The 22,493-nt window shown below is 58.0% G+C and overlaps 9 protein-coding genes across 9 annotated transcripts; 4 read left to right on the plus strand and 5 right to left on the minus strand.

Annotated features, from left to right (window-relative positions):
* The first annotated feature begins 881 nt into the window (after positions 1–881).
* BJ171DRAFT_497166 (uncharacterized protein) lies at positions 882–4,027 on the plus strand. Its single transcript, XM_053110257.1, has 3 exons — positions 882–1,715; positions 1,819–2,737; positions 2,985–4,027. Exons 1-3 carry the CDS (start codon positions 1,126–1,128, stop codon positions 3,696–3,698), a joined length of 2,223 nt encoding a protein of 740 aa, XP_052968360.1. The 5' UTR covers positions 882–1,125; the 3' UTR covers positions 3,699–4,027.
* Positions 4,028–4,086: 59 nt separating this feature from the next.
* Positions 4,087–6,420, minus strand: BJ171DRAFT_566645 (guanine nucleotide-binding protein G(o) subunit alpha; the record flags this gene model as incomplete). The annotated part of the gene is made up of 6 exons (XM_053113421.1): positions 4,087–4,422; positions 4,601–4,753; positions 4,990–5,255; positions 5,639–5,808; positions 5,949–6,133; positions 6,288–6,420. 6 exons carry the CDS (start codon positions 6,418–6,420, stop codon positions 4,238–4,240), a joined length of 1,092 nt encoding a protein of 363 aa, XP_052968361.1. The 3' UTR covers positions 4,087–4,237.
* Positions 6,421–7,376: 956 nt separating this feature from the next.
* On the minus strand, positions 7,377–9,725 carry BJ171DRAFT_611201 (guanine nucleotide binding protein, alpha subunit; the record flags this gene model as incomplete). Its single annotated transcript, XM_053115274.1, has 7 exons — positions 7,377–7,561; positions 7,714–7,866; positions 8,166–8,431; positions 8,821–8,990; positions 9,170–9,205; positions 9,253–9,437; positions 9,584–9,725. 7 exons carry the CDS (start codon positions 9,723–9,725, stop codon positions 7,377–7,379), a joined length of 1,137 nt encoding a protein of 378 aa, XP_052968362.1.
* A 100-nt stretch (positions 9,726–9,825) lies between these two features.
* BJ171DRAFT_497171 (uncharacterized protein) lies at positions 9,826–10,463 on the plus strand. Its single transcript, XM_053110258.1, has one exon. The coding sequence runs from the start codon at positions 9,958–9,960 to the stop codon at positions 10,408–10,410; it is 453 nt and encodes a 150-aa protein (XP_052968363.1). The 5' UTR covers positions 9,826–9,957; the 3' UTR covers positions 10,411–10,463.
* Positions 10,464–10,646: 183 nt separating this feature from the next.
* Positions 10,647–12,551, minus strand: BJ171DRAFT_497172 (transcription factor subunit Med10 of mediator complex-domain-containing protein). Its single transcript, XM_053110259.1, has 4 exons — positions 11,934–12,551; positions 11,635–11,715; positions 11,340–11,442; positions 10,647–11,146 (listed from the first exon to the last, which is right to left on the minus strand). The coding sequence occupies exons 1-4, from the start codon at positions 12,458–12,460 to the stop codon at positions 10,925–10,927; spliced, it is 933 nt and encodes a 310-aa protein (XP_052968364.1). The 5' UTR covers positions 12,461–12,551; the 3' UTR covers positions 10,647–10,924.
* Positions 12,552–13,202: 651 nt separating this feature from the next.
* Positions 13,203–15,430, minus strand: BJ171DRAFT_497176 (uncharacterized protein). The gene is made up of 4 exons (XM_053110260.1): positions 15,098–15,430; positions 14,924–15,001; positions 14,419–14,693; positions 13,203–14,227 (listed from the first exon to the last, which is right to left on the minus strand). Exons 1-4 carry the CDS (start codon positions 15,155–15,157, stop codon positions 13,330–13,332), a joined length of 1,311 nt encoding a protein of 436 aa, XP_052968365.1. The 5' UTR covers positions 15,158–15,430; the 3' UTR covers positions 13,203–13,329.
* A 356-nt stretch (positions 15,431–15,786) lies between these two features.
* Positions 15,787–16,711, plus strand: BJ171DRAFT_497178 (uncharacterized protein). The gene has a single exon (XM_053110261.1). The coding sequence runs from the start codon at positions 15,847–15,849 to the stop codon at positions 16,282–16,284; it is 438 nt and encodes a 145-aa protein (XP_052968366.1). The 5' UTR covers positions 15,787–15,846; the 3' UTR covers positions 16,285–16,711.
* A 1,600-nt stretch (positions 16,712–18,311) lies between these two features.
* On the plus strand, positions 18,312–20,585 carry BJ171DRAFT_27896 (uncharacterized protein). Its single transcript, XM_053106895.1, has 2 exons — positions 18,312–18,930; positions 19,341–20,585. Exons 1-2 carry the CDS (start codon positions 18,425–18,427, stop codon positions 20,338–20,340), a joined length of 1,506 nt encoding a protein of 501 aa, XP_052968367.1. The 5' UTR covers positions 18,312–18,424; the 3' UTR covers positions 20,341–20,585.
* A 604-nt stretch (positions 20,586–21,189) lies between these two features.
* BJ171DRAFT_597461 (uncharacterized protein) lies at positions 21,190–22,366 on the minus strand. Its single transcript, XM_053114753.1, has 2 exons — positions 22,282–22,366; positions 21,190–22,004 (listed from the first exon to the last, which is right to left on the minus strand). The coding sequence occupies exons 1-2, from the start codon at positions 22,333–22,335 to the stop codon at positions 21,495–21,497; spliced, it is 564 nt and encodes a 187-aa protein (XP_052968368.1). The 5' UTR covers positions 22,336–22,366; the 3' UTR covers positions 21,190–21,494.
* Positions 22,367–22,493: the final 127 nt, after the last annotated feature.

The following is a 22,493-nucleotide window of genomic DNA, read 5'->3' on the forward strand; positions in this document are numbered from 1 at the left end:
ATGCGCTCTGGTCTGTCGCCATGCAGCGGTGTCCTTATCGGCCAGACACACCGCTGGCCCCCACCCACTCGGCCGCCGCTTCGTCCATCGCAGCGGCCGTCTGCCCCGCATCCCAGTTCGCCGGTCCAGCACGGCCCACCTGTCCGATTCCTCGGCGCACCACACAGCCAGCACCAACGCCCGCTCGTCCATGTGGGTGCGGCTGACCCCCTGGTCGGCCGGTTGTCTGTGGGCCCATCTGTGCTGACTCCTCTCAGACGGCGGGCGGCTTCTTCTGGACTCGCTGTCGAGACGTCCTCTCGCTCAAAAGCCCTGGTCCGGCTCTGGGCGGTCCAGCTCCCTGTCCCCTTCTTCTCCGCCCCTCTCTGCTCCTCCTCACAATTCTCTGTTCCTGTTCCTGTTCCTGTGTCCTGTTCCCCGTTTCCTGCTCTCTTTGGCTAGTCCTCGCTGAACGCCATTCTGTTTCCCGCCGGACAGTGCTCTTGCGGAACCCCCATCCCTTTTGCTGAGCACGGGTTCATCTTTCATCGTCGACGACCATCAACTCGGCCGCAACGAAGGCTCTGTCTCTTGTCAGCCCCCAACACCGCTCCAAGATCGGTCTCTGGTCTGTCGCCCCAGGGTGAGTGGCCGCCGCAGTTTCTCCCAGGGATCTGGCTTGGACAATCGTCCATGTTCACGTCCATGTTCACGTCCATGTCGGTCGCCGCTGATAGTGTGGACGCTGCCGCCATGTTGTTCGCATTCGCCAATGCCGCATCTTGGGATGGCCATCTTTGCCGCTGCAAGATGCATCATCGGACTCTGCACTTTCCTCCCTTTGGGGCTGTGGCGATCGTGACGATTGTTCATGTCTCCCTCCTTGACCGTCGGAGATTGTCTCCCGCTCTCACACTTTCCGCCCACTTGTTCCGCCCACTTGTTCTGCTCATCTTTCTGCTCATCTGCCCAAAACACTGCTTTCCCTCCATCCGCCACTCCTCCTCCGCTGCTTCGCCTCCTGTCGACTGACTCTCCCTGCCATATCTGCTCAACGTCTCTTTCCTCCTCCACTCTCCCTCTCCACTTGCCGTCTCCACTTGCCGCCTGCCCGTCGGCCATGGCAAAGTATCCTCTTTCTCCACCATGTCTGCTTTGGCTTCTCTGATCCATCTCCTCTCCGACCTCACAGATCTTTCGTCTTCTCGCATCTGCACCCTTCTCTCGATCGAACACACCATCGCCACTCGCCTTGGCCTCGGCTTCCTTCTAGCTCTCGCGATCCTGCTCGCTCTCGATCGCCTCGTTTGCTGGCTTGTTGTCCGTTTCCCCAGCTTCTCCGGCTTCCTCACCGCCCTGGCCAACATGCGATCAAAGACCTCGCTTACTCAGTACCCAAAGATCGTGCAAGCCCACAAGAACGCCTCTGCCCCCAGCTCCATCTCGGCGCCTGACCGCTATCCGTCGCCTCCTTTGGTCTCAACCTCGCCGCGTCTGGATCCATATCTCCCGCTGGTCCCGGACTCGGGCTCTGACTCGACCATCGGTGAAGATGATGACCCCGGCTTCAAGGTCACCTGGACAGAGCTTTCCCTCCTTCTGGACTATGGCCATATTCTGGTTGTCTCCGAGGGCCGCCATGTCCGCAATGTCTCTGGTTGGCTCCGGAAGCACCCAGAGATGGCCGAGACCATATACAACGCCCTGGGAACCAACGTCACCAACGACTTCTTCTGGTGCGTCTTGCTTTCGCACACCGGTCAGATCGAGTGCTGGCCTGACTGACTGACTGACTCACTCACTCACTCACTCACTCACTCACTCACTCGCAACACACAGGCTCAACAGCAATCTCCATGATCAGAGCCAAATCTCCCAGGCATCAGCATCTCTGGACCAGGCCGCAACCATGCTTCTCCCTGTTCCTCCCCGCACTTCCTCGAATCCCAACCATACCGGTCTCTTCCGTTCAAAGTCGCCCTCGCTTCTCACCCCTTCGCCAAAGAGCACTTGCTCCTCTCCCGGCATGAGCACCGGTACCTTGCCGAAATCGAGCGACAGCAACTCGTCCGGCTCCTCTTCCACCGGCCACTTCACCCTCAGCTCCTCCATCATTCCCAAGCTCTCAAAGCTCCAGAACCAGCGCATTCTGCAGGCTCGCAAGACCGACATTGCATCGTCTCCGCAGCTTCAGTCCCTACTCGAGTCAAGCCCAAAGTTTGCTTTGCTCTCGACCACCTTTGAGGCAGGCCATCCATTGTTTTCACCCGACGAGTTCCGCCGCTATGCCCTCGTCGATGTCAAGTCCGACAACATCTTTTCGATCCGGTATACCATCCTCCGGCTTCAGTTTGCGTTGCTGTACCCGCAGGACACCCGTATCAACGAACCCACAGAGTTTCTGCCCGGCCAGTTCATCGAGCTTGAGGTCTACCTCAATGGCACAAATGTGCGGCGGTACTACACTCCCATCCGAGGCTCCATGACCCAGTTCGAGATCTTGGTCAAGCTCAAGCCCCAGGGTGTGCTTTCCAACTTTCTGAAGGTGCAGACTGCAGGTCTGCGCCAGTACAAGATCCGAGGCCCGTTCGGTGTCCCCGTCGTCGACCCAAAGCTGCCGCTCGACTCGAAAAAGTCATGGTCAAGCTCAATTCCATGGTGCCACGACCGAGTGGTCATGTTTGTCGAGGATACAGCGCTGTCCGTGGCGCTGCAGTTCCTCGAGTTTCTGTTCCTTCCCCTCAACGTCCCGATCCAGGTACATCATCCCGCTGATTCTTGATCCGCGTGCAGGATGGCCCAAACCATCCAATGTATTGCAACTGTACCTGATACTGCTTCATATCAGCGACCGAGTCATGCTTATCGTCCCGGGTGTATCTGCCTGATGCTCTCCGCTATCTCATTAGTCGGCTCACCATATCCACTGTCTTTCTCGTTCTCCGTCCCATCAACTGCGGGACTCGCAATCCGCCGTCGACGACACTCTGTCTCGGGCAACGCAGACCCGCTGCTCGCATCAGCCACAGCGCTCAGATGAGCTCCAGATCGACCTCAACGACTTGGTTCTTGTTCATCAGTTTTACGAAGACGGCTGGGCCAAAGGAAAGAACCTGAGGACAAAGGCCGTTGGCCTGTTTCCCGTCACGATCATCAAACCCCGGTGTGGAACCGACACCAAACTTACCATCATCCACTCGGCCCAGTGCCTTGACGATGTCTTTGGGGCCGATACCCTCAAAGCCGGGCTCGCTGCTTTCCGGGATCAAATCAACATCGTTCATATCTTTTCGGATGTGTGCAGCTCCCAGGAAGAGTGCTGCATCGTGAGTGACCACAGCCCGCGATACTCGCAAGTCAACGAGCACGCCTTCCGCGCCCCTGGCCAGATTCTCTACCAAACAGCGATTGATTCCAAGACTGTCGAGTCTGTGCTCCGCCACCCCTCGGTGGGATGGTCCCTCCCGCTCCCGCACCAACTCAGCGAACCTTCTGTGAACGAGTATATCCGGCGGGTGGGAAAGATGGGCGGCATCTATCGAGCCCGCAGCTTGGACACGGATCACTCTGGGTTTGCCAGACAGGAGAACAGACGCTCAACCCAGCGACAGCGCTTGATCATCGGCGGATCAAAACGCTTCTGCGAGCTGTTGAATGGCATTGTCATGCGCAAGTCCATGGTGGCAAGCGACGAAGTGCTCTGTGTCATCTGCGACTGACACCCAATACTGCCTCCGAGTCCCCATCGACCTGCGCGCAGCATCTATAACCGGGTTGCGCTGGAGCAACCAACGAATGGAAATACTGCTGCAGCGACACCATGTCAACTCTCTTCTCCCTCTCCTCTAGTGCTGATATCGCCGATGAATATTGTGCAATACGTGAACCTATGTCTTTCACCATACGCCCCAAGCAGCACTGCTGCCTCTGTCTTGTGGCCACTTTGGCCACCTCCTGCATTTCATCTCCATGTGTCTGTGCCGTTTCAGTGCCCTTGCTATGTCTCCAACGCCATACGCTCGAATAAAGCTCTTTCCCGGAAAGCCCATGCCACCACGACCCACGGTATTGCTGATATTGGCCCTTTCATATTGGCCAATTGGTACTTTATAATTCTGTCGCTGCTGAATGAAAAGAAGTGGAGTGTAGAGATCTTTCATTTCACTTTCTGCTCGCGGAAGACGGTTGTCCTCGTCGTGGACTGTGGCAGACTCGCTGTTCTCATCAACTCACAGATACTGATGATCGCCTCCGCCGTTCACAGCTCGCATTCGCGAAGGTTCGTTTGCATGACAATGTCGGCGACGACCTTGAGGGTGATGATCGTTTGTTGCGTATCCGTTGCCGTAGTCACATAGAAATACAGTGGCCGATCCGGGTTCTTGTTGACCATCTTGAATCGACCGACAAAGTAGTTGCGAACGGCGTCGAGCGACGGCTGGCCTGGCGATCATCCACAGAGCCGCATCAGGAAGAATTGGATGAATCCTGGGTAAGTACATGCGATTCATAACGAAGCAACCGAGCAAACAGAGTGGCACAGAGGAGTAGCCACCAGAGACGTGCAGTCGAGGCCGTGGGTGAGGATATACGAGAGGGAGGGCGAGCAAGAGCCAACAACCTTGAAAGTCTGGGAAAAACTTGTTGAACGGTTTGCTCGGGTTGCTCAGCTTCTCTTCCAGCAAATCGATCTTGTTGAGGAAAACGAGAAACGCTGTGTTCGACAGCGCCGAGCTGTTGGCCACCTTCTGGAACACATCCAGTGCCTCGATCACTGCACCGCCATTCCATCGCGAGTGAGTGAGTGGGCGGGTCAGTGAGTGTCGGTCCTGTGGATCATGGACGGCATCTATCCAAGGCGACAGCAGCGACACTCCTACACCACGTTCATATCCCAATGCATGCATCGCACATCGCACATCGCACATCGCACATCGCACATCGCACATCGCACATCGCACATCGCACATCGCACATCGCACATCGCACATCGCACATCGCACAACTCACTTCGGTTGGTTGACCGGTCCTCAGAGATCGTCTGGTCATACGACCCCACGGCCGACACAAACAGAACCGCCCGGACATCGTCAAAGTAGTGGATCCACTTGCGCCGCTCGCTGCGCTGGCCACCAACATCAATGACCCGATAGATGGCGCCGTTGATGTTGAACTTGCTCTCGGTGATGGTGGTGGTCATGATCCGGACACGGAGGGCGTCGTCGTTTGTGATGGTGTAGTTTGGCGAGCAGATCTCTCGGACCTTGTTCATGAAGCTGGATGGAAACAAAACAAAGCGTGGGGCAGAGAGTGGTGCAGAGAGCAGAGATGTGAGGAACAACCCGGTCATTGGCATCAGCGTTGCGGCTCACAACATTTGGCATTGACAGTGAAGCTGGCCATGCCATCCATTGCACCATCCAGTCGTCGCAGAAGCACCAACACCCAGCACCAACACCAACACCAACACCAACACCAACACCAACACCAACACCAACACCAACACCAACACCAACACCAACACCAACACCAACACCAACACCAACACCAACACCAACACCAACACCAACACCAACACCAACACCAACACCAACACCAACACCAACACCAACACCAACACCAACACCAACACCAACACCCAGCATGAGCAGCCGCTTACTATGCACAGCTGTCTGGGAGCTGGAACTCGTGGGACCGCTGATAGCACATCTGGATCCCGGGGTCGGCCCACAAAGTCTCCATGGCTTTGAGCACCTCGGACGAGATCATCTCCTGGCCGGCCGTATTCATAAACACGTACGGCAGGTCCATGATCATTGCCATTTTCTCCTGTAATGGACCAAAGGCTGGTCAGAATCGGCTGCATATCATCGCTCCCTTCCACCGCTCAGCAGCCCAAGCTGCTTCGCTCCCACTCGTCGTGGTTAGCAGAGTGCGTCTGATGCAGCCTCGATGTGCCCGCTCCGAACCTTGGAATCCTTCACATGGACCAGGATCGCGAAATCTATCGATCCCTGGATGAGCGCTTTCATTGAGGCGACCACGTTTCCCATGATGGCAGATCGATATGTCATCAGATCGACGCTCGTAAACCCCGTCCCGTATATGAGCTTGAACTGCTTCAGTACGGTCGATTTTCCCGACTCGGCGGATCCTACGCGACGATTCGGCCAGGGTCCAGCAAGGGTCCATCAGCAAGCGCTAGGATGATGCAGCGTGCCGATACACAGGATAGGATCGATGATTCTAGGCGCTTGCCCTCAGTCCTCTCTCCTTGAGCACAAAATGTGGAATAATCCTCAACTCACCCAACAGCAGTAGTTTGATCGAGCATTTTTCCTCTCTCCAGTCTGTTTTGAGTTGCTTGTCGATCGCAGCACTTTTCTTGATCTGCAGCTCCTCTTCCTCCGAGAGATTCCTCTTGAACGAACAAAACCCCATTCGTCATTCAATCCTTTGTCGATAACCCCCCTATCTGTGACGGCTGGTGTATCGTTGGTATATCTGGCTCATTGCCTTCTCCTTGGGGCTGGGAGCGTGAGAAATCAAGAGAACGGAGGGGATGGCGCTGAAATGGACTCGCAATACTGCGGAGGCTCTGGTCAGTCGTCACGAAGGCATTTGGTTCGTCAGGGACCGGCTTGGTCCAAGGCATGGCCATCCTGTGCTTTGAATCAGCAGCTGGCCGCAGTGGCGCTGACGTATCCGAGGCGATCAAAGCCCCTAGTAGCTCTCTACTTCTCCGGCCGATCGGGAGAGTGTGACGTCGTCGTCGGGCGAGGGAGGGGCATGATTGCGTCACATCGGATTGGGTCGGATCGAGCCCACACCACTCCTATTTCAATCGAACATGTGGTCTGTGAAGGCCTCCGTCCAAACAGACCATTTGCAATGAAACTGACCAACTCGGGTCTCCGCAATCACCCTGCACACAGTGATCATGCTGCTATCGAGCACGCTGATGATGGAGACAGCCACTTCTGAACGGTCACGGCCAGAGTGCGGTGGCTTGATGCAACAATCATCCGATCGTTGATCACAACCTGGGCATCTCATTTTTGCTGCATCGTTTGTGATGGCAGCGTCCGCAGAATACCCGGACTGCCAGGGTATCGATCAAATTCCAACCCACTCGACATCGCGAGCGAGCTATCGAGCTGTGAGTTGACTCACACCGACGCTGATATTCTGCTCCACAGAGAGCACCGCAGATTATCACTTCGTAAACGGTAAGAGCATATTCACATACCCAAACCACTCTCCAGCTCAGATTAGGGACGATATAGTGGAATTTATGTACAAATGCCCATATCAGCTCGGGCATACAATCGGACACGAGACAAGGAAGTGGAGATCCACCACAGTTGGATTGCCGGAGGGCCGGCGCGAGTACAGTGCTACAGCCCACAATTGGCAAAGTTCATCTGCAGGGTGATGGACGCAACGACTTTCAGGGTCACTTTTGTTTGGTTCGTGTCGGTGGCCTTGGTGAGATAAAAGTACATGATGCGATTTGGATTGTTGCTGGCGGCCTTGAATTTTGTGATGAAGTAGTTTTGGATAGCGTCCACTTGGTTCGGACCTGCAACGCGGAGAGAAAGCCGAGGGAGCGAAGGTGTATGCTAGTGTTGGTAAACGCTTTTACGGAGGAGGAGGAGGAGGAGGAGGGTAGACATTCACAGAATTGTGAGTGCAGATATAACCATGGCAAGGCGGTGATCTCGTGGTCACAACCTTGAAAGTCTGGGAAAAACTTGTTGAACGGTTTGCTCGGGTTGCTCAGCTTCTCTTCCAGCAAATCGATCTTGTTGAGGAAAACGAGAAACGCTGTGTTCGACAGCGCCGAGCTGTTGGCCACCTTCTGGAACACATCCAGTGCCTCGATCACTGCACCGCCATTCCATCGCGAGTGAGTGAGTGGGCGGGTCAGTGAGTGTCGGTCCTGTGGATCATGGACGGCATCTATCCAAGGCAACAGCAGCGACACTCCTACACCACGTTCATATCCCAATGCATGCATCGCACATCGCACATCGCACATCGCACATCGCACATCGCACATCGCACATCGCACATCGCACATCGCACATCGCACATCGCACATCGCACATCGCACATCGCACATCGCACATCACACATCGCACATCGCACATCACACATCGCACATCGCACATCGCACAACTCACTTCGGTTGGTTGACCGGTCCTCAGAGATCGTCTGGTCATACGACCCCACGGCCGACACAAACAGAACCGCCCGGACATCGTCAAAGTAGTGGATCCACTTGCGCCGCTCGCTGCGCTGGCCACCAACATCAATGACCCGATAGATGGCGCCGTTGATGTTGAACTTGCTCTCGGTGATGGTGGTGGTCATGATCCGGACACGGAGGGCGTCGTCGTTTGTGATGGTGTAGTTTGGCGAGCAGATCTCTCGGACCTTGTTCATGAAGCTGGATGGAAACAAAACAAAGCGTGGTGCAGAGAGTGGTGCAGAGAGCAGAGATGTGAGGAACAACCCGGTCATTGGCATCAGCGTTGCGGCTCACAACATTTGGTATCGACAGTGAAGCCGGCCATGCCATCCATTGCACCATCCAGGCGTCGCAGAAGCTGCAACAATGACACTCAACACCAACACCAACACCAACACCAACACCAACACCAACACCAACACCAACACCAACACCAACACCAACACCAACACCAACACCAACACCAACACCAACACCAACACCAACACCAACACCAACACCAACACCAACACCAACACCAACACCAACACCAACACCAACACCAACACCAACACCAACACCAACATCCAGCATGAGCAGCCGCTTACTATGCACAGCTGTCTGGGAGCTGGAACTCGTGGGACCGCTGATAGCACATCTGGATCCCGGGGTCGGCCCACAAGGTCTCCATGGCTTTGAGCACCTCGGACGAGATCATCTCCTGGCCGGCCGTATTCATAAACACGTATGGCAGGTCTGAGACCATCCGAGCATATTCCTGATGATTCAATAGCGCACTGTCGTCAATTCCTGATGGGTCCAGCGATCAAGACAAGCCGACAACACCAAGACGAATGTCGCCGGCTCCTCAGGGTGGGACATGCAATAACGCAACAGCTGCCACAATGTCGATAGTGCGCGACTCGATCGCCTGTGGTCTGTAACATCGAAACTCACTTCCCGGCCGCTGAGGCTCGCTGGGTCTGCATCGCGCTATGGTTATCATCCAAGCCCAGCAGATCCATTTCCCAAATACTTACTTCGGCATTGGGCGACTCAAACGCGATCCCGGCGCTGCACGACTCGGAAATGAGAACCTTCATTGACCCGACAATGTTTCCGAGGATGGCCGATCGGTAGGTCACCATATCCGTCTCTGTGAATCCCGTCCCGTAAATGAGCTTGAACTGCTTCAGGATAGTTGATTTTCCCGACTCGCCAGATCCTGCAATTATCGCGCGTTTCGGTTGATCCATCCGCCGAGGTTAATGCAGGTTATGGTTCGGGTTATCATTTGAGGGAAGAGGATCAACAGCACATAAAAATATACAAGAAAAATACGAGCTCTTTTCATTCGACCAGCTGCCTCACCCAGTAATAGCAGCTTGATGCTGTGCTCGGCTGACTTGGATTCCTCTTTCAGCTGCTTGTCGATCTGGGCGCTGTGCTTGGAGTTGGCAATCTCTTCGGCACGCTGCTCCTCTGACTTTCCGGGCCGCGCGATGCAAAACATGGCTCAAATGCTGCGAGGGTGGCTTTGTCGGTGGCTGCTTGCTCTGTGCGGGATGAATGGGAGTGGCGTGGAGACGGATGCCAGGAACGAGTGCAGATCAGTGATATGTCCCCTTGGCCGTTGAAAGCAGCACGGGTCTCTTCGTGGGAACTATTCGGCCCGCCGAGCATTCTTTGGCCGCTCGCCCCTCCCGTCCTCTTGGCCTCGTCGCTCGAGGCTGGCGATCCCCTTGATGCAGCGGATATGCTTGCCCTGTGATTTGTCTGCAGTCCCGCTGTGCTCTGCGCTTCGTCCTGGTCGGGTGCAGCTTCGTCCGGGGATGAGTTCCTCGAGTCTGTGCCCGGAATGTTGGATGAGAGCCGGCTTCTGGTCTTGGACAACAAATTCAAACGATGCTCACAGGCGGGCCCACCCCGTTGATCCGCACCACACATCAGAGCCAACTTCCACAATCATACAGCCGAATCAGGCTGTGTGGCCACAGCCTCCTCCTCTCCCTCACACTCTCACTTCCTCTGGTCTGCCAGTGCCTGAGCCGCAATCAGCCGGGCTTCTTTCCTTCGCCAACAGACTGCCTCCGAATCAGAGCAGCCTCGGTCGAACTGGACGGTGCAGGGCGTCCGACCCAGTTTTCCAAGAGCCCTGCTTCCACCCACCGCCGCAATCGATGCCGGACAATCGGTGAAATACGGCTCATCTGCGCGATGTCGTGCGATCCAATACACTTTCAAAGGCAGTCGCAGTGAGTGCGTACTTGTCGTGATATTGATCCATAGTTGACCCTCCCTTCCCTTCCCGTCCCTGTTCTCGAGAACGGTGCAACTCCCGGACACGCAGTCTCTATTGAAATGCGGGCTCAGAGGGAAGGGGTCGAGGAACCATGTTCGGGATGGAGGGATGGAGGGATGGAGGGATGGAGGGATGGAGGGATGGAGGGATGGAGGGGCAGTATGCGTGACGGTGAGAGCGTAGCCGAGGGAATAGATTGGAAGGGCGTGGCCGAGTCTCAGGCCAGAATGTACTGGTTTCCGCGAGGACGAAGGGCAATACCGATTGACAATGCCCTCGGGGAAAGTCAAGGCGTGGTTCGGAGGAGAGCGTGGGCTGGCACGATAGAAGCAAGCTTGTGAGGGCCAAGGAGTTTGGAAGTGGAGTTGGATGAAACAACGCAGCTCAATATCGGGCAGCGTGACGAACGGCTACTGGAGTGATGGCGGTGGTGGAGCTACCGATGACGATGGCAGCGGAGCCATTTGTGGTTGTAGTGATGACGATGACGACGCCGGTGGTGAAAAGGTGTGCAATGACGATGGAGGCGGCTGGATGGGTTGGCTCTGTGGTTGAGATCGGGCGGCCTGATAGTCTGTAAACAACTCAGGGAAGTTGTGCTGGATTTCAGTCTCAAGAGCGGAATGGAAGGTCTGGCGGCCGCGGAGGACGATAAAACCCGTGGCGATATGAACGGAAACTCGGGTAAGCGACCATCCCCATGGTGCCAGAGGCCATGAAAGCTGTTTGCAGCAGCCGGCAGAGCCAACCGGCCATTTTGATGAGAGCCATGGCCCAGCGCAAGCAACCCGGTCAAAGGACGACACAGAAAACGGGCGGCCGTACCTCGAGCATCTGTACTTTGCCGTGGGTCCGCTGGTTCTTGCTGACAACGTCCTGCACAATGTTGCGCGAGTACAGATCTGGGTTGTTTCCGTCCTCGATGCATCTGTCGGAGGGCAAATCGTGGAGCAGGAGGATGCGAATGGGGAGGGGCACGAGAACATCGATGAGTGTGCTGACGATGCGTTGCTGGACGGTGGCGAACGACTGATGATAGGAGGACGGGCTCTCAGAAGGTGATGTCGCTGATTGCAACGGCAGGGACGGGGTGGAAGGCGGAGAGCAGAACGATCGGTACTCCAGCAGGGCAATCGGGATCTGCATATCGATCGAGTCTTTCAGGCTATTGAGTTCCCCGAGGTTGGAGACGACCTCGTTCCTGCACGACGAATGCGGGGGGGGGGAAAGAACGGCGGTCAGCAAGCACAGCACGGCACAGCACGACAGCGAACCGATTCCAGATCAAGCCCATTTGATCGCGGATGCAGAATGCAAGATCGTCGAAAGGACCAAGCCGCCATATCCATCATCCGAGAGCGCCGCGCTGGCGCTGGTGCTGGTCTGGTGCTGTGATGTTGGATGGGCGGCGGTACCTACAGGCGGCTGATGAGGACCGGGTTGGAGTCGACCTGAAAGTCCGAGACCGTGATGCCAAGCTTGAGCAGCGAGTCCAAAAAGCCGAGCAGGGTGGTCTCCAATGAGTCAACGGGGTCGCCTCGTTCTGTCGGCGGCTGGAACGAATGGAGACCTGGCGTCGGAGCTGGGGGATGGGATGCCTCGGGCGAAGACACAGACGATGACGGCGAAGAGCCGGGAGGTCCAGGATGCGGAACAGAGCCGTTGGCAAAAGTGGCGTTGGAGCTGGAGACGGAATCGAGGCTGGCCAGAGAGCCGAGGATGGATGTCGGATCGGCTGGCGGAGCCGATCCAGCAGGATAAAGAGACGCCGCAGCCAGCGAGACAGAGCCGGCCGAGTTGCCGAAAGCGTGGTTTGGTTCTGAGGCAGCAAAGCGAGCCGAGGACGGAGGCGTGGTGGATAGCGGCGTCGAGGTCTGCATTGTGCTGGAGGTGTTGGGACTGAGGGTCTCCATGGCCGAGAAGCCGTTCGATTCGATCGAGTCCATCGGGAGATGCGCAGTATCCGGGGGGGGGATAGGCGATGCAGAGCCAGGCGGCGGTGTGGAGGGAGACCAAGGGCGGCGTGAACGCTTGACGGCAGCAGGAGAGGCGATGGAATCTGGGCACGGCCAGGATGGAGGATGTGGGAGGAGGCAGCTTGAGGCACCTCACGTGACGGCCTGTCTGGGATGCACCTGGCAGATGCCATGGCCTCTGTTCGGAGGCTGCGGAAGTGATCAGCGTCTATTGCACATGCACTTGCCGGGCCCAAGCGATATGACACTCCTTGTTCAAAGAATATTGAATGCAGGACGGAAAGGGAAAGGCAGATTTTGCCCCGTGGTATTTCATTCGCTCATTCATGGGTTTGTTTTTGGGGAATCGATTTGTTTTTTCTTGTTTCGGTATATAACAAAGTGGGAATGGGGTGTTTTGCCAGGCGGAAAATGCCTGGATTGGATGGCTATGTACACACACAATCAGCAGAGTCACCGAAAACCATGCAGATCGATGACAAAAGCAAAACTAGGACACAAAAAGGAACGCTTATCCAAAAAATGGGAGGGGGAATCGGTGCGTTCGTACACCAAGCAAGTAGTACCACATTCGTGCACCAAGAAAGCAGCAACACGTTCGTGCAGCAAGAAAGCAGCAACACATTCGTGCACCAAGAAAGCAGCAACACATTCGTGCACCAAGAAAGCAGCAACACGTTCGTGCACCAAGAAAGCAGCAACACATTCGCACACCAAGAAAGCAGCAACACGTTCGCAGCGGCCGTCGCGCTGAGCACACATTCGTTGTCGTCAAATCATCGGTATCGCGCTTGGAACCAAAGTCATCATGTCGCTGAAGCAGCTCAAGTACTTTGGGCTCACAGCGGCTCCGTGAGGCTGTGGTCCAAACTGATGCCGGCCGAGTTGAGGTAGTCCAGGAGCCAGCCGGTCTTGGTGTAGGCATCCTCTGCTACTGGGGCAGGCTTGGCAGGCCGTGCGTACTGCGGGACAGGCACCACTTGGTTTGGGAACGGGAAGAGATCGGACTTGAGCGACTCTTGGACGGTGGGCTCGAGCGCCTCTGGCTGGGAATCTTTCTTCAGCAAGTACAGATAGGTGTCGGTTCCGTAGCCGTCCATGGAAACGACCTGCAGGTCGCCGCCGAAATAGCGAGCGATGATGCGCGAGAGGGCCAGGCCATGGCGCAAGCCGAGCATGGGCACAGCGCAACGGCCGCGGGCCTGCAGGTAGTCCAAAGACGGGCCAGGGTGGGTCGAGGGTTGTGTGCAGTCCCAGATGCGGTCCAGAGATGCAAAGGGGATGCCGCCACCCTCGTCAGAAAGCTTGAAGGTAATGTCCTCTTTGCCCTCGGCAATGGTAAGCCGGAGAGGCGGCAGAGGAGCGGCAGCGGCGGTGCTTGGGCGTTGGTGGCGGGCGGTGGCCAGCAGCGAGTTCTTGAAGATCTCAAAGAGGATCCTGCGCAGATGATCCTCGAGATAGACCAGGTTGCTGAGGGACTTTTGGCTCGTTTCGGTGATGACGACAGAGGGCGTCTGTGGGGAAATGAGGTGAGGGAATTCCTCGATCAGGGCCTGGCGGGCGTCTTCGGCAGCCTGTTGGGCAATGCGCCGCGGGGAGACCTTGGTGACGATGTTTTGGCCCTGGTCATGGAGGGAGATTTGCTCGGACATCAAGAGGCCAGCGCCAATCTGGAGCTTGTGAAAGCGCTCAAAGAACGCCTGGGTCTCTCTCGAGAGCCGCGCGCCTCGTCTTGAGCTGCAGGATGGAAGGGCCAGACAAACGTTAGCGTCTCGGAGTACCCGTTATCACTCTGACAACTAATAGTCGAACCGATTGGTGGCAGAGCCAGAGTCACGAGCCTCAGCTCCAACCATCGCCAGCAGGCCACTCGCACGCCCTGGCCGCAGCGACGGTGGCACATGACCAGGATGGAGATGGATACCCACTGTCTGGGAACGGATGAGTTTGCCTCTTGCAGCTCCAGGAAGACCTGATCGAGCAGCCCGAGGGTCTGGGCATGGTTCTGTTGGAGCGCCCGGATCAGGTCGGTAAAGGAGGCATCGTCGCGCGGCGAGACAGGCCTGGGGGTCTCAAGCAGGGCCGAGAGGTCGCCAACGATGCGCTCGGACATGTCGTGGACGGAGGGCAGGTTCGAGATGTATGCGGGTGTGGATGGGTGCGCGAGCATCCTGAGGGACTCCATGAACCGAGCTGGCAGCTCCTGCAGAACCAATGAAACAGGGTCACGCGGGCCGGAGCGACGCGAGTGGACGCCTCATGATGAGCAGGCAAGACTCGAGGTGACGAGCAGACGGGAAGCGACGCAAACGGGCGGCGTCGAGCGCGGACCAGAATCCCAGATACCGACGAACGGTGGGTGGGGGGAAGGTGCGCTATGCAGAGTGCAGGTCGATCAAGGCGGCAGCGGACAGAGACGGGAAGATGGCATACCTCATGCAGGAACTGCGAGGCAACTTGGAGCGAGTTGCGGCCGAGACAGCCGTTGCCGATGCTGTAGAGGGCACGCAGCTGCAGATGGAGACGGGGACAATGTCGTTAGAGAGTGTTTTTCCTGGATGGGCAGCGTGCTGGTACAGCGGTTAGGCTGCAGACGCCGCTATTTACCGAAACTGGGCGGAGCCGTTGTGTGGCCAGGACGAGGAACTGATCCAGATTCGAGGGCATGGCAGAGAGGCGGTGGTGGTCGCAGCTCGGTTGGGAGGCGGGGAAGACGGAGAGGGAGAAGAACAGAGGCAAGACGGGACGGGACGGAAGAGAGGACAGAGATGGACGATGGCCGAGCGATCGACGGACTGGTTATATGGATGGGACGCCGGGCTGTGGCAGGACCGGAGCAGGACCGGAGCTGGATGGTCGGCGAGGAGGTCGGCGCCTGGAGCCGGGAAAGGACAAGGCCCGACAAGGCCCCTGACGAGTCTGTGACGAACTTGACAAGGCCGGAGCCAGCCGGTCGAGGTCACCGGGAGTGACTCGAGGGCGGCTTGCGCAATACCACGCAGCGCCGCGCATGTGACGCGCCCGCAGCGATTGGCCCGCTGGGCACAATGGCGGCAGGGGCGCCGTGGCTGGCTGCACGCTGGCTGCCCGTGTCTGCTTCTGTGTCTGCCGCTGTGTCTGTTGCTGCGCGCGGCTCGGACTCGCTCGGGTGCGCGTCGGCCGGTGTCGGGACCTGTGTGTGCGTGCGCTGGCTGGAATGCACACTGGATCCAGATGCCCAGCCAATCGCCGTCGCACACACCGCCAGCCAATCGCCGCCGCCCATCATTGTCGCCCGCCATCCTCGTTCGCGCTCTGGCTTTTGCCTGCTCGGCGACCCTTCTCCCCTCTCCAGCCCTGCTCTGCTGCTCGTCCCGATGCGTCTCGCTGTCGTCTGTGGCTGTCTCCTGCTCGCCTCTGGCGGCCTCGCCATGAAGCGCGGCCCCTGGAACGGCGCCGAGGGCACCGCCGATCATCTCGAAGCCCATCGCCTTGCCATGATGAACCAATTCTCGGAGCAATCCAAGACCCACGCCGACTTTTTGGCCGCACAAAAGACTGGCTCGTATGCCAAGTTCGATGCCAAGGACGACATATACTACTACTTTGCCCTGCACGACCAGAACCATGACGGCCACCTGGACGGCCATGAGATCCGGAATGCCCTGACCACGTTCCGCGAGGTGGCCGAGGGCGACAAGAGGTCGCTCAACCAGATCGAGCGCGACGTCGACGAGCTCCTGTCCAAGACCGACCTCAACAACGATGGGCTGGTTTCGTGGGAAGAGTACCTTGCCTCGGAGGATCTGAAATAGTCGGTGGCGGATACCGGCCCCCCTGGCAGCCCCCTGCCCGTGCCGATGCCTTGATTGCTGCCACAGGAGCGGGCGACCCGACCAGGCCAGGGCAGAGCCGTTTTGCCGTTTGCTCAGCTTCATCAATTCCAATCCCCCCCCACGAACCTCCGAGGCTCCTGCCCAGGGTCCTTGCTGTCTGTGTTGTCTCGTGGCTTGTCCTTTATCTTTCCTTGATCGATCAATCGTTCGTTCCTTCTGCGATTCGCACTGCTGATTGTCCTGCGGTTCGTTTTGTTACCCCTCGCCTCTTGCCGCTTGCCTCTTGCCTCTTGTCGTCTGTCCTGTCCGATGTTCTGTCTCGTGTCCTGTGGTGTCGTGCTCGGCCGGGCTCTCTTGGGCCTCCTGAATCAGCTAGAGAATATACTATGAAACTACAGCGATGGCAGCCGGACAGGACAGCTTGTTGGGGGGGGGAGACAGTCGAGATGTGCTGTGTTCGGTTATGGAGCGGGCTGCTTCCCATTTCCCTGCCATGCACACATCATTCGTAAAAGCCAGCGTCCAACAGGCCGGTTGCAATCAAACAAATCACCTCGGCTTGTTTCTTGGTCCGAGTCGGCATTGGCTTCATCCGGGGGCCAAGGACTAATCGAACTTGATCGGTCGACGGAAACAGCTCGTGCACGACAAGCCACCGGCTTCAAATCGGATCTTGGTGCTGGCCGACGAGGATGCGGGTTAACATTCTGTGCGACGCGCTATACATGGCAGCTGCTTACGGTTGTCGCTGTTGTATAGGGCACCGTTCATGGTGTCGACATACCATGCACTCGGCAGCCCATCAGTCGACCAGTCCATCCATCGATCCGGCAGCCCATCCATCAGTCCATCGATCCACCGCCATCAGCCCCAAGTAGCCGCAAGTAGCCGCAAGTAACCGGCGAGGAGCCAAAGCTGCCGGGTAAACCGATATGAGCTCCCCCCATGGCTGGGAGAGCAACGCCCTGTTCAGGCATCTCGATGGCTCCTCCTCCTCCTCCTCCACCACCACCACCACCACCACCACCGCCGCCGCCGCCACTGCTGCTCTTGCTGCGTCGGTCACCCTCACCACCACCACTACATCCTCACCACCACCAGCTCCTCCAAGATATAACCAGATCTTGCAGCCGCTGCCGCATCGCTGTCGATCCGGTCTGGGATTGCCTCAAGGGGCGTCATTGCTTCACAGCAATCCATCTGGCTGCCAAATGGGCCCAGCCAGGCGGCTGGCGCGGCCTGCTGTCGGGCCTGTGGGCACAAACAATGAGCGTGCGCCGCAGGGCCTGTGCGACATCGGTGGTGGCTTGGAACCACCTCGACGCGGCGGAGGTGGAGGGCGTGTGTGCGTGGGCGAGCACGGGCGGACGCGTAGAGGGTCACACCTGTGGCCGCGACAGGGATCATCCAGGCCTTGCCGTCGTTGTCGTTGCTGTTGCTGTTGCTCTGATGTTGTCGGCAAGTTGCTCTGATGTCGTTGCTGTTGCTCTGATGTCGTTGCTGTTGCTCTGATGTTCCTGGCAAGTCGCTATGGCGCCGTCATTGGAAATGATCTCCCACGACCGGGTCGTTCGATAGCCCGACTGCTCCAACCTCCGTGCCGCGGTATCCAACGCTTGCTGCTCTCGACAACGCAAATAGCGCTTCAGCCCGGTGGAACAGAGCGCGGCGCGCGGGCGGGTGACCTCATGTCCATCGCCCTTGCTGGCAACTCTGGCTCTGCCTTTGCGTTGTCTTGCTCGGCTCTGCTTGCGGTGCTCTCGGCGCTGCGCTTGTGTGATCTTTTCTTCCTGCTCCGTCCTCCCCCACCCCGTCCAGAACCATCCTTCCGCCAGGCCCGCCATTCTCCGTCAGCATCCATCGCAACTGCACCGGACCCTGGCTGGTCTCCATATAACCGCCCTCGTCTCTCCAGGCTCCTCTTGCCGAGCTCTTTTGCCCATCGAACCTCGCCTATTCCTCCAACGCTCTATCCCCTCCCTCTCCTCTCCCAATTGCCTTTGCAGCCGTTTCGGTCTGCCTCCGCAACCTGCCTCGCAGTCCGCCTGATTCCCAAGTTGTCTGTCCTGTCCGCCAAGCCCTCGCTGCATATTTCCCTCTCAGCCGCTTCGTTCCAGCAATGTCCACAGACGAAGCCTCGGTCACTCGCTTCCGGAGTCTCAAGACCAAGATCAGCCAGTACTTCCGCCGCAGCTCAAAGCCCACTATTGAGTCGCCATCGCCGCCTCTGGCTGCTGGCGTCCCTCCAGTCCCGCCGATCCCGGTGACCTACGCTGCCTCTGCCCCAGGCTCGTTCCAGGCCGCTCCGGCCGAGCCCTCTCCCAGCGTATCTGTTGCCGAGCCGTCCAGAGTGCCCATGTCCCGAGGAGTCTCTCGAAGCGCAACCATCGCCTACTCGGCACGATCCGTCCGCACCACCCTGAGCGAGCCCAACCCTCTTCCGCGCTCGGCTCACCCCAGCTACCAGTCCTTCTTCCACCCCACGCCGCTGGCCACGCCTCGGTTCAGCAGCACCGTTGCCGAATCGTCGCCGCTGATGAAGACCCAGCAGTTCGCCATGTATGGCTTCGAGCCCAAGGATCCCTCAGAGCTGGCTCTGAAGGTCGGCGATGTGGTTTACATTCGGTAAGTGCTGGCCCACCTTTACTCCGTCGGCTGGATTGCCCCGGACGCACCTGGCCTCGTCCTCCTGGCCGTTCGCCCGACACCCGCTCCTCTTGCGTGCGGTCTCGGGATCGGTGGAGGCGGGTATCTCGGCCGGCACCACTCGCGGGCGACGGTCGGTCTTCGGACAGGCCGGCTGGCCGCAACGGGTGCCTGGTTCTTATCGATAGTCAGCGGCGCGACAGCCCAGGGTGTCTCGGCGGCGTTGTTTCTTGGTCGGTGCTCGTGATGGCAGTCTTATTCCTGGGCTCACCCAAGCATCTCTTTTCGCTCCCCCCCCCACGACGCCGACTCCCACCATCCCACGCCACCCGTCGCCCCAACATCCTCCTCCAACATATCGCTCCACATCGTCACCTCCCCGTCGGCAGCGAGGTCTATGTCGATGGCTGGTGTCAGGCTGTCCATCTCAGCACCGGCTCCATTGGCGTCTTTCCCCTCACCGTCATCGGCCACAACATCCAGGCCCTCATCAACACTCCCGTGCCCTCGCGTCCCACAACCCCATCGAGCCCTCTCCTGCGAGATACCTCATCGTTTTCCCGTCCAGCCTCGCCGCAAAGCCAGGCCGGTCCCTCGACACACGAATTCGCTGTCAGTCGCCCCTCATCGCTGTCCTCGAGCCAGTCCCAGCGAAAAGACGTCCGTACTGCCTCTCTGAAAGATTCGGTCGACAAAGGCAACAATCCCACGACCGTTCTGGCCCTTCCCACGCTTGAGGAAGACCGCGACTCCTGTCCACCTCCATTTGTCGAAGCCTCGCCCACCGACAATCGAACCCTCGAGTCGTTCCCCGGTGCCGAGACCGATGCGGACCAGTGCAGTCAGCTCAACAGCGCCCCGTTATCCGAATCCCCACCGCGTGACAACCCCACCAGCAGCATATCCAAGATGGAGGAGGCCCTGCAGGACTCGGCCCAGACCGCCGTGGAGTCCCTGCCTCAGTACGACCAAGTTGCCCTCGAGTCGGCCGGCCCGAACAGAGTCCCAACCAACGCCTTGTCTATCCACCAGTCCGGCCAACAACATCCACGATCATATTCGATCACACAGCGACATCCCTCCAACGGATCGCGCCTTTCGCCAAGCGTCGCCCGTGGCCGCTCCGTCGCAGGAACAGAGGCCAGAAACCCGTTCGACATCAAGGCCTCGCCCATGTCCGTTCCGGTCGAAGGCAGCGGCCTGCCCTTTGTGGCCACAAGCGACTTTCGTGGCGTCGGCAACTACCCAATCGAAATCAAAGTCGGCGAGCACGTCCTCGTCCGCGAGATCTTTTCCGACGGCTGGGTCAAGTGCGTCCACGCCGAGTCCCGTCGCATGGGCCTGGTGCCGCTCGTGTTCCTGCAGCAGGTCGTGGCTGCTCAGTCGTGAACAAGCAACCACACCCCGGTCCCCCATCGGAAACCAAGCCTGGTTGCTTATCCCTCGACTGGAGTAGGAGGAGGCTGAACACGCAGCTTGGCTCCGTGTCCCCCCCCCTCCACTCTCCCTTCGATTTGCAGCACACATTCTCACGTTGCGGCTCGTCCTTCCCATCCATCCGATCCAATTAATCTGCGTATTCTCGTCCGGCGCTCGACCCACCTCCTCTGTAATTTATTTGTCCAAATGTGACACTTGTGCCCGTTCGCATGTCCCATACCTAGCTGTCTCCTTTTGGTTATCTGACTTTTTTTTTCCGTGTTTCAATCCATCTCGTTCATTGCTACTCTCGGAGCTGCAGTTGCTTTTTATTGTTCTACTCATTTTCTTCCTTCTCCTTCTTCAGTGCACTCCCCTTTTGTAAAATCCTCGTGATTTCATCATTGTCATTGTCGTGAACAGCGAGACACTCTAGACCACTGAGGGTGCGAACATCAATCAGTTTGCAGTACCTGAATATACACACATCGCTCCCAGTGGGATCGATCCACTGAAAGTGTGCGATGGCGAATGGCCTTCGCGAGTCACTGGGCACTCGCTTCCCGACCTATTTGCTGACTGAGCACTCGCTTCATGCTGCTCACCGATGCACATTCACACACGAACAGCCAATGACAGGACGGATGACTTGTCTGCTCAGTGCCTCGAAATGGGCTTATAGCAAATACAGCGAAAAACGGAACACCCTGGTTATTTGGTCGTTGACCGAACAATTTGCTTCCCAATACCATCGCGTGCTGGCCATGACCATTCCGTGATGCGGCGCTACTGTCATCCATAGTCTGAGAAAGGCTGCCTCCATATTCAGTGTCTCCAAGAGCACCATTCACCGCTGGCACTCCGAGACCAGTGTGCATGCCGATTGTGGAGACCGGAGAGCGACCCAAGGTCTTCACTCGGAGGCTTCCAACGTGATCTGTTTTATTGCTAGTGACTTGGTTAGACGCATACTACACCGACATTTGGGCAAGTGCTCATGTGTAAAGTGTGGACTACCCGAATGGTGCTGGCAGACCACAGCCCACCGAACAGTGCCAGACAAGGGGACCAAAAGGGAATGACAGAGTGAAAGAGACCGAGAAAGTAGAAGGCGAGAAGGGCACTCAGACGGCGGCCGACGCAGGGGCCGGCTTGGCCGGAGGAGGTCGCCAGCTGATGACCCGCGACAAGCGTCTGCCGTTCTTGGAGGCCAGATAGAGGTCGTCCGACTGGCCTTGGAGCTCCCAAGCCTGCTCCAAGAAAAAGACCATGTGGTTGAACCACTCGTTGTAGAGCGTGCTCGAGTCGGCCCGGAGGACAATGCTGCCCTTGTTGCCGGTGAGCTCGATCGCAAAGGTGCAGGCCTGCTGGAGCTCGACCTCGTCCTTGAGGGCGTCGATCGAGGTCAGGGGAATGAACACCGGGCTCGAGTCGCCAAAGCGGGAGGTGAGCATGATCAGCAGCGGGGTGTTCTCCACCGCCGCCAGGGTCAGGTTGCCGAGCGTCGAGGCGACGGAGCTGTCGACCGTTGTCAGCTCGTGCAGCTTGCCGCCGTGGGCTCCAAAGACGTGGTTGTAGACGGCTTCGACATCGCCGGGGGTTCGGGGTTGCGCGAGGACGACATACTTGCGGTTCTGTTAAGGACAGCGGGCCGGCGAAGCACGGACCAGAGCCAGAGCCAGAGTTAGAGTTAGAGTCGGAACCGGAGCCAGGGCGAGAGCCAGAGCCAGAGCCAGAGCCAGAGCCAGAGCCAGAGCCAGGGCGAGAGCCAAAGTCAGACGAGCAGGAAGAGTGTCCGACGGTGCTCGTTGGGGGAGGGGAATGGAGCGTCGGCTGGCAAGGCGCCGTCGCTTGCTCGGCAGAGTCGAAGGGTACTGATTGGTGCGGAAGGAGGGAGGCAGCAAGAGTTACCGTGCGGGACAGGTTGAGCATGCCCGAGAGGACGACGGGGCTGGAAGAGGCCATGGCAGACAGACGGGTCGCTGGTGGAGAGTGGATGAGGGCAGAGGAGCGAATGGAACGAAAGGCAGCGCCAAAAGCACCGCTCCGTCCGGCAACGCGAGCGGCACATTGCATCATCGGTGTCAGCACTTGCGATGGACATGGACGGCTGGGAGCGATAC

Source organism: Polychytrium aggregatum (genome assembly GCF_025602895.1).
Source record: "Polychytrium aggregatum strain JEL109 chromosome Unknown BJ171scaffold_11, whole genome shotgun sequence".
In the NCBI taxonomy this organism is placed as follows: Eukaryota; Fungi; Chytridiomycota; class Chytridiomycetes; order Polychytriales; genus Polychytrium; species Polychytrium aggregatum.

What these genes read in the sequence shown, in the direction of transcription:
- BJ171DRAFT_497166 (XM_053110257.1), top strand. Translation starts at nt 1,126, where the DNA reads ATGTCTGCTTTGGCTTCTCTGATCCATCTCCTCTCCGACCTCACAGAT. An exon ending in GTCACCAACGACTTCTTCTG is followed by an intron (nt 1,716 to 1,818) that starts GTGCGTCTTGCT and finishes CGCAACACACAG; the next exon opens with GCTCAACAGCAATCTCCATG. An exon ending in CCCTCAACGTCCCGATCCAG is followed by an intron (nt 2,738 to 2,984) that starts GTACATCATCCC and finishes CGGGCAACGCAG; the next exon opens with ACCCGCTGCTCGCATCAGCC.
- BJ171DRAFT_497171 (XM_053110258.1), top strand. Translation starts at nt 9,958, where the DNA reads ATGCAGCGGATATGCTTGCCCTGTGATTTGTCTGCAGTCCCGCTGTGC.
- BJ171DRAFT_497172 (XM_053110259.1), bottom strand. Translation starts at nt 12,460, where the DNA reads ATGGACTCGATCGAATCGAACGGCTTCTCGGCCATGGAGACCCTCAGT. An exon ending in CCGGTCCTCATCAGCCGCCT is followed by an intron (nt 11,716 to 11,933) that starts GTAGGTACCGCC and finishes TTCGTCGTGCAG; the next exon opens with GAACGAGGTCGTCTCCAACC. An exon ending in GCAAAGTACAGATGCTCGAG is followed by an intron (nt 11,147 to 11,339) that starts GTACGGCCGCCC and finishes CGCGGCCGCCAG; the next exon opens with ACCTTCCATTCCGCTCTTGA.
- BJ171DRAFT_497176 (XM_053110260.1), bottom strand. Translation starts at nt 15,157, where the DNA reads ATGCCCTCGAATCTGGATCAGTTCCTCGTCCTGGCCACACAACGGCTC. An exon ending in CCTCGCAGTTCCTGCATGAG is followed by an intron (nt 14,694 to 14,923) that starts GTATGCCATCTT and finishes TTGGTTCTGCAG; the next exon opens with GAGCTGCCAGCTCGGTTCAT. An exon ending in AACTCATCCGTTCCCAGACA is followed by an intron (nt 14,228 to 14,418) that starts GTGGGTATCCAT and finishes TCCATCCTGCAG; the next exon opens with CTCAAGACGAGGCGCGCGGC.
- BJ171DRAFT_497178 (XM_053110261.1), top strand. Translation starts at nt 15,847, where the DNA reads ATGCGTCTCGCTGTCGTCTGTGGCTGTCTCCTGCTCGCCTCTGGCGGC.
- BJ171DRAFT_27896 (XM_053106895.1), top strand. Translation starts at nt 18,425, where the DNA reads ATGTCCACAGACGAAGCCTCGGTCACTCGCTTCCGGAGTCTCAAGACC. An exon ending in GGCGATGTGGTTTACATTCG is followed by an intron (nt 18,931 to 19,340) that starts GTAAGTGCTGGC and finishes CCCCGTCGGCAG; the next exon opens with CGAGGTCTATGTCGATGGCT.
- BJ171DRAFT_597461 (XM_053114753.1), bottom strand. Translation starts at nt 22,335, where the DNA reads ATGGCCTCTTCCAGCCCCGTCGTCCTCTCGGGCATGCTCAACCTGTCC. An exon ending in TGCTCAACCTGTCCCGCACG is followed by an intron (nt 22,005 to 22,281) that starts GTAACTCTTGCT and finishes TGTCCTTAACAG; the next exon opens with AACCGCAAGTATGTCGTCCT.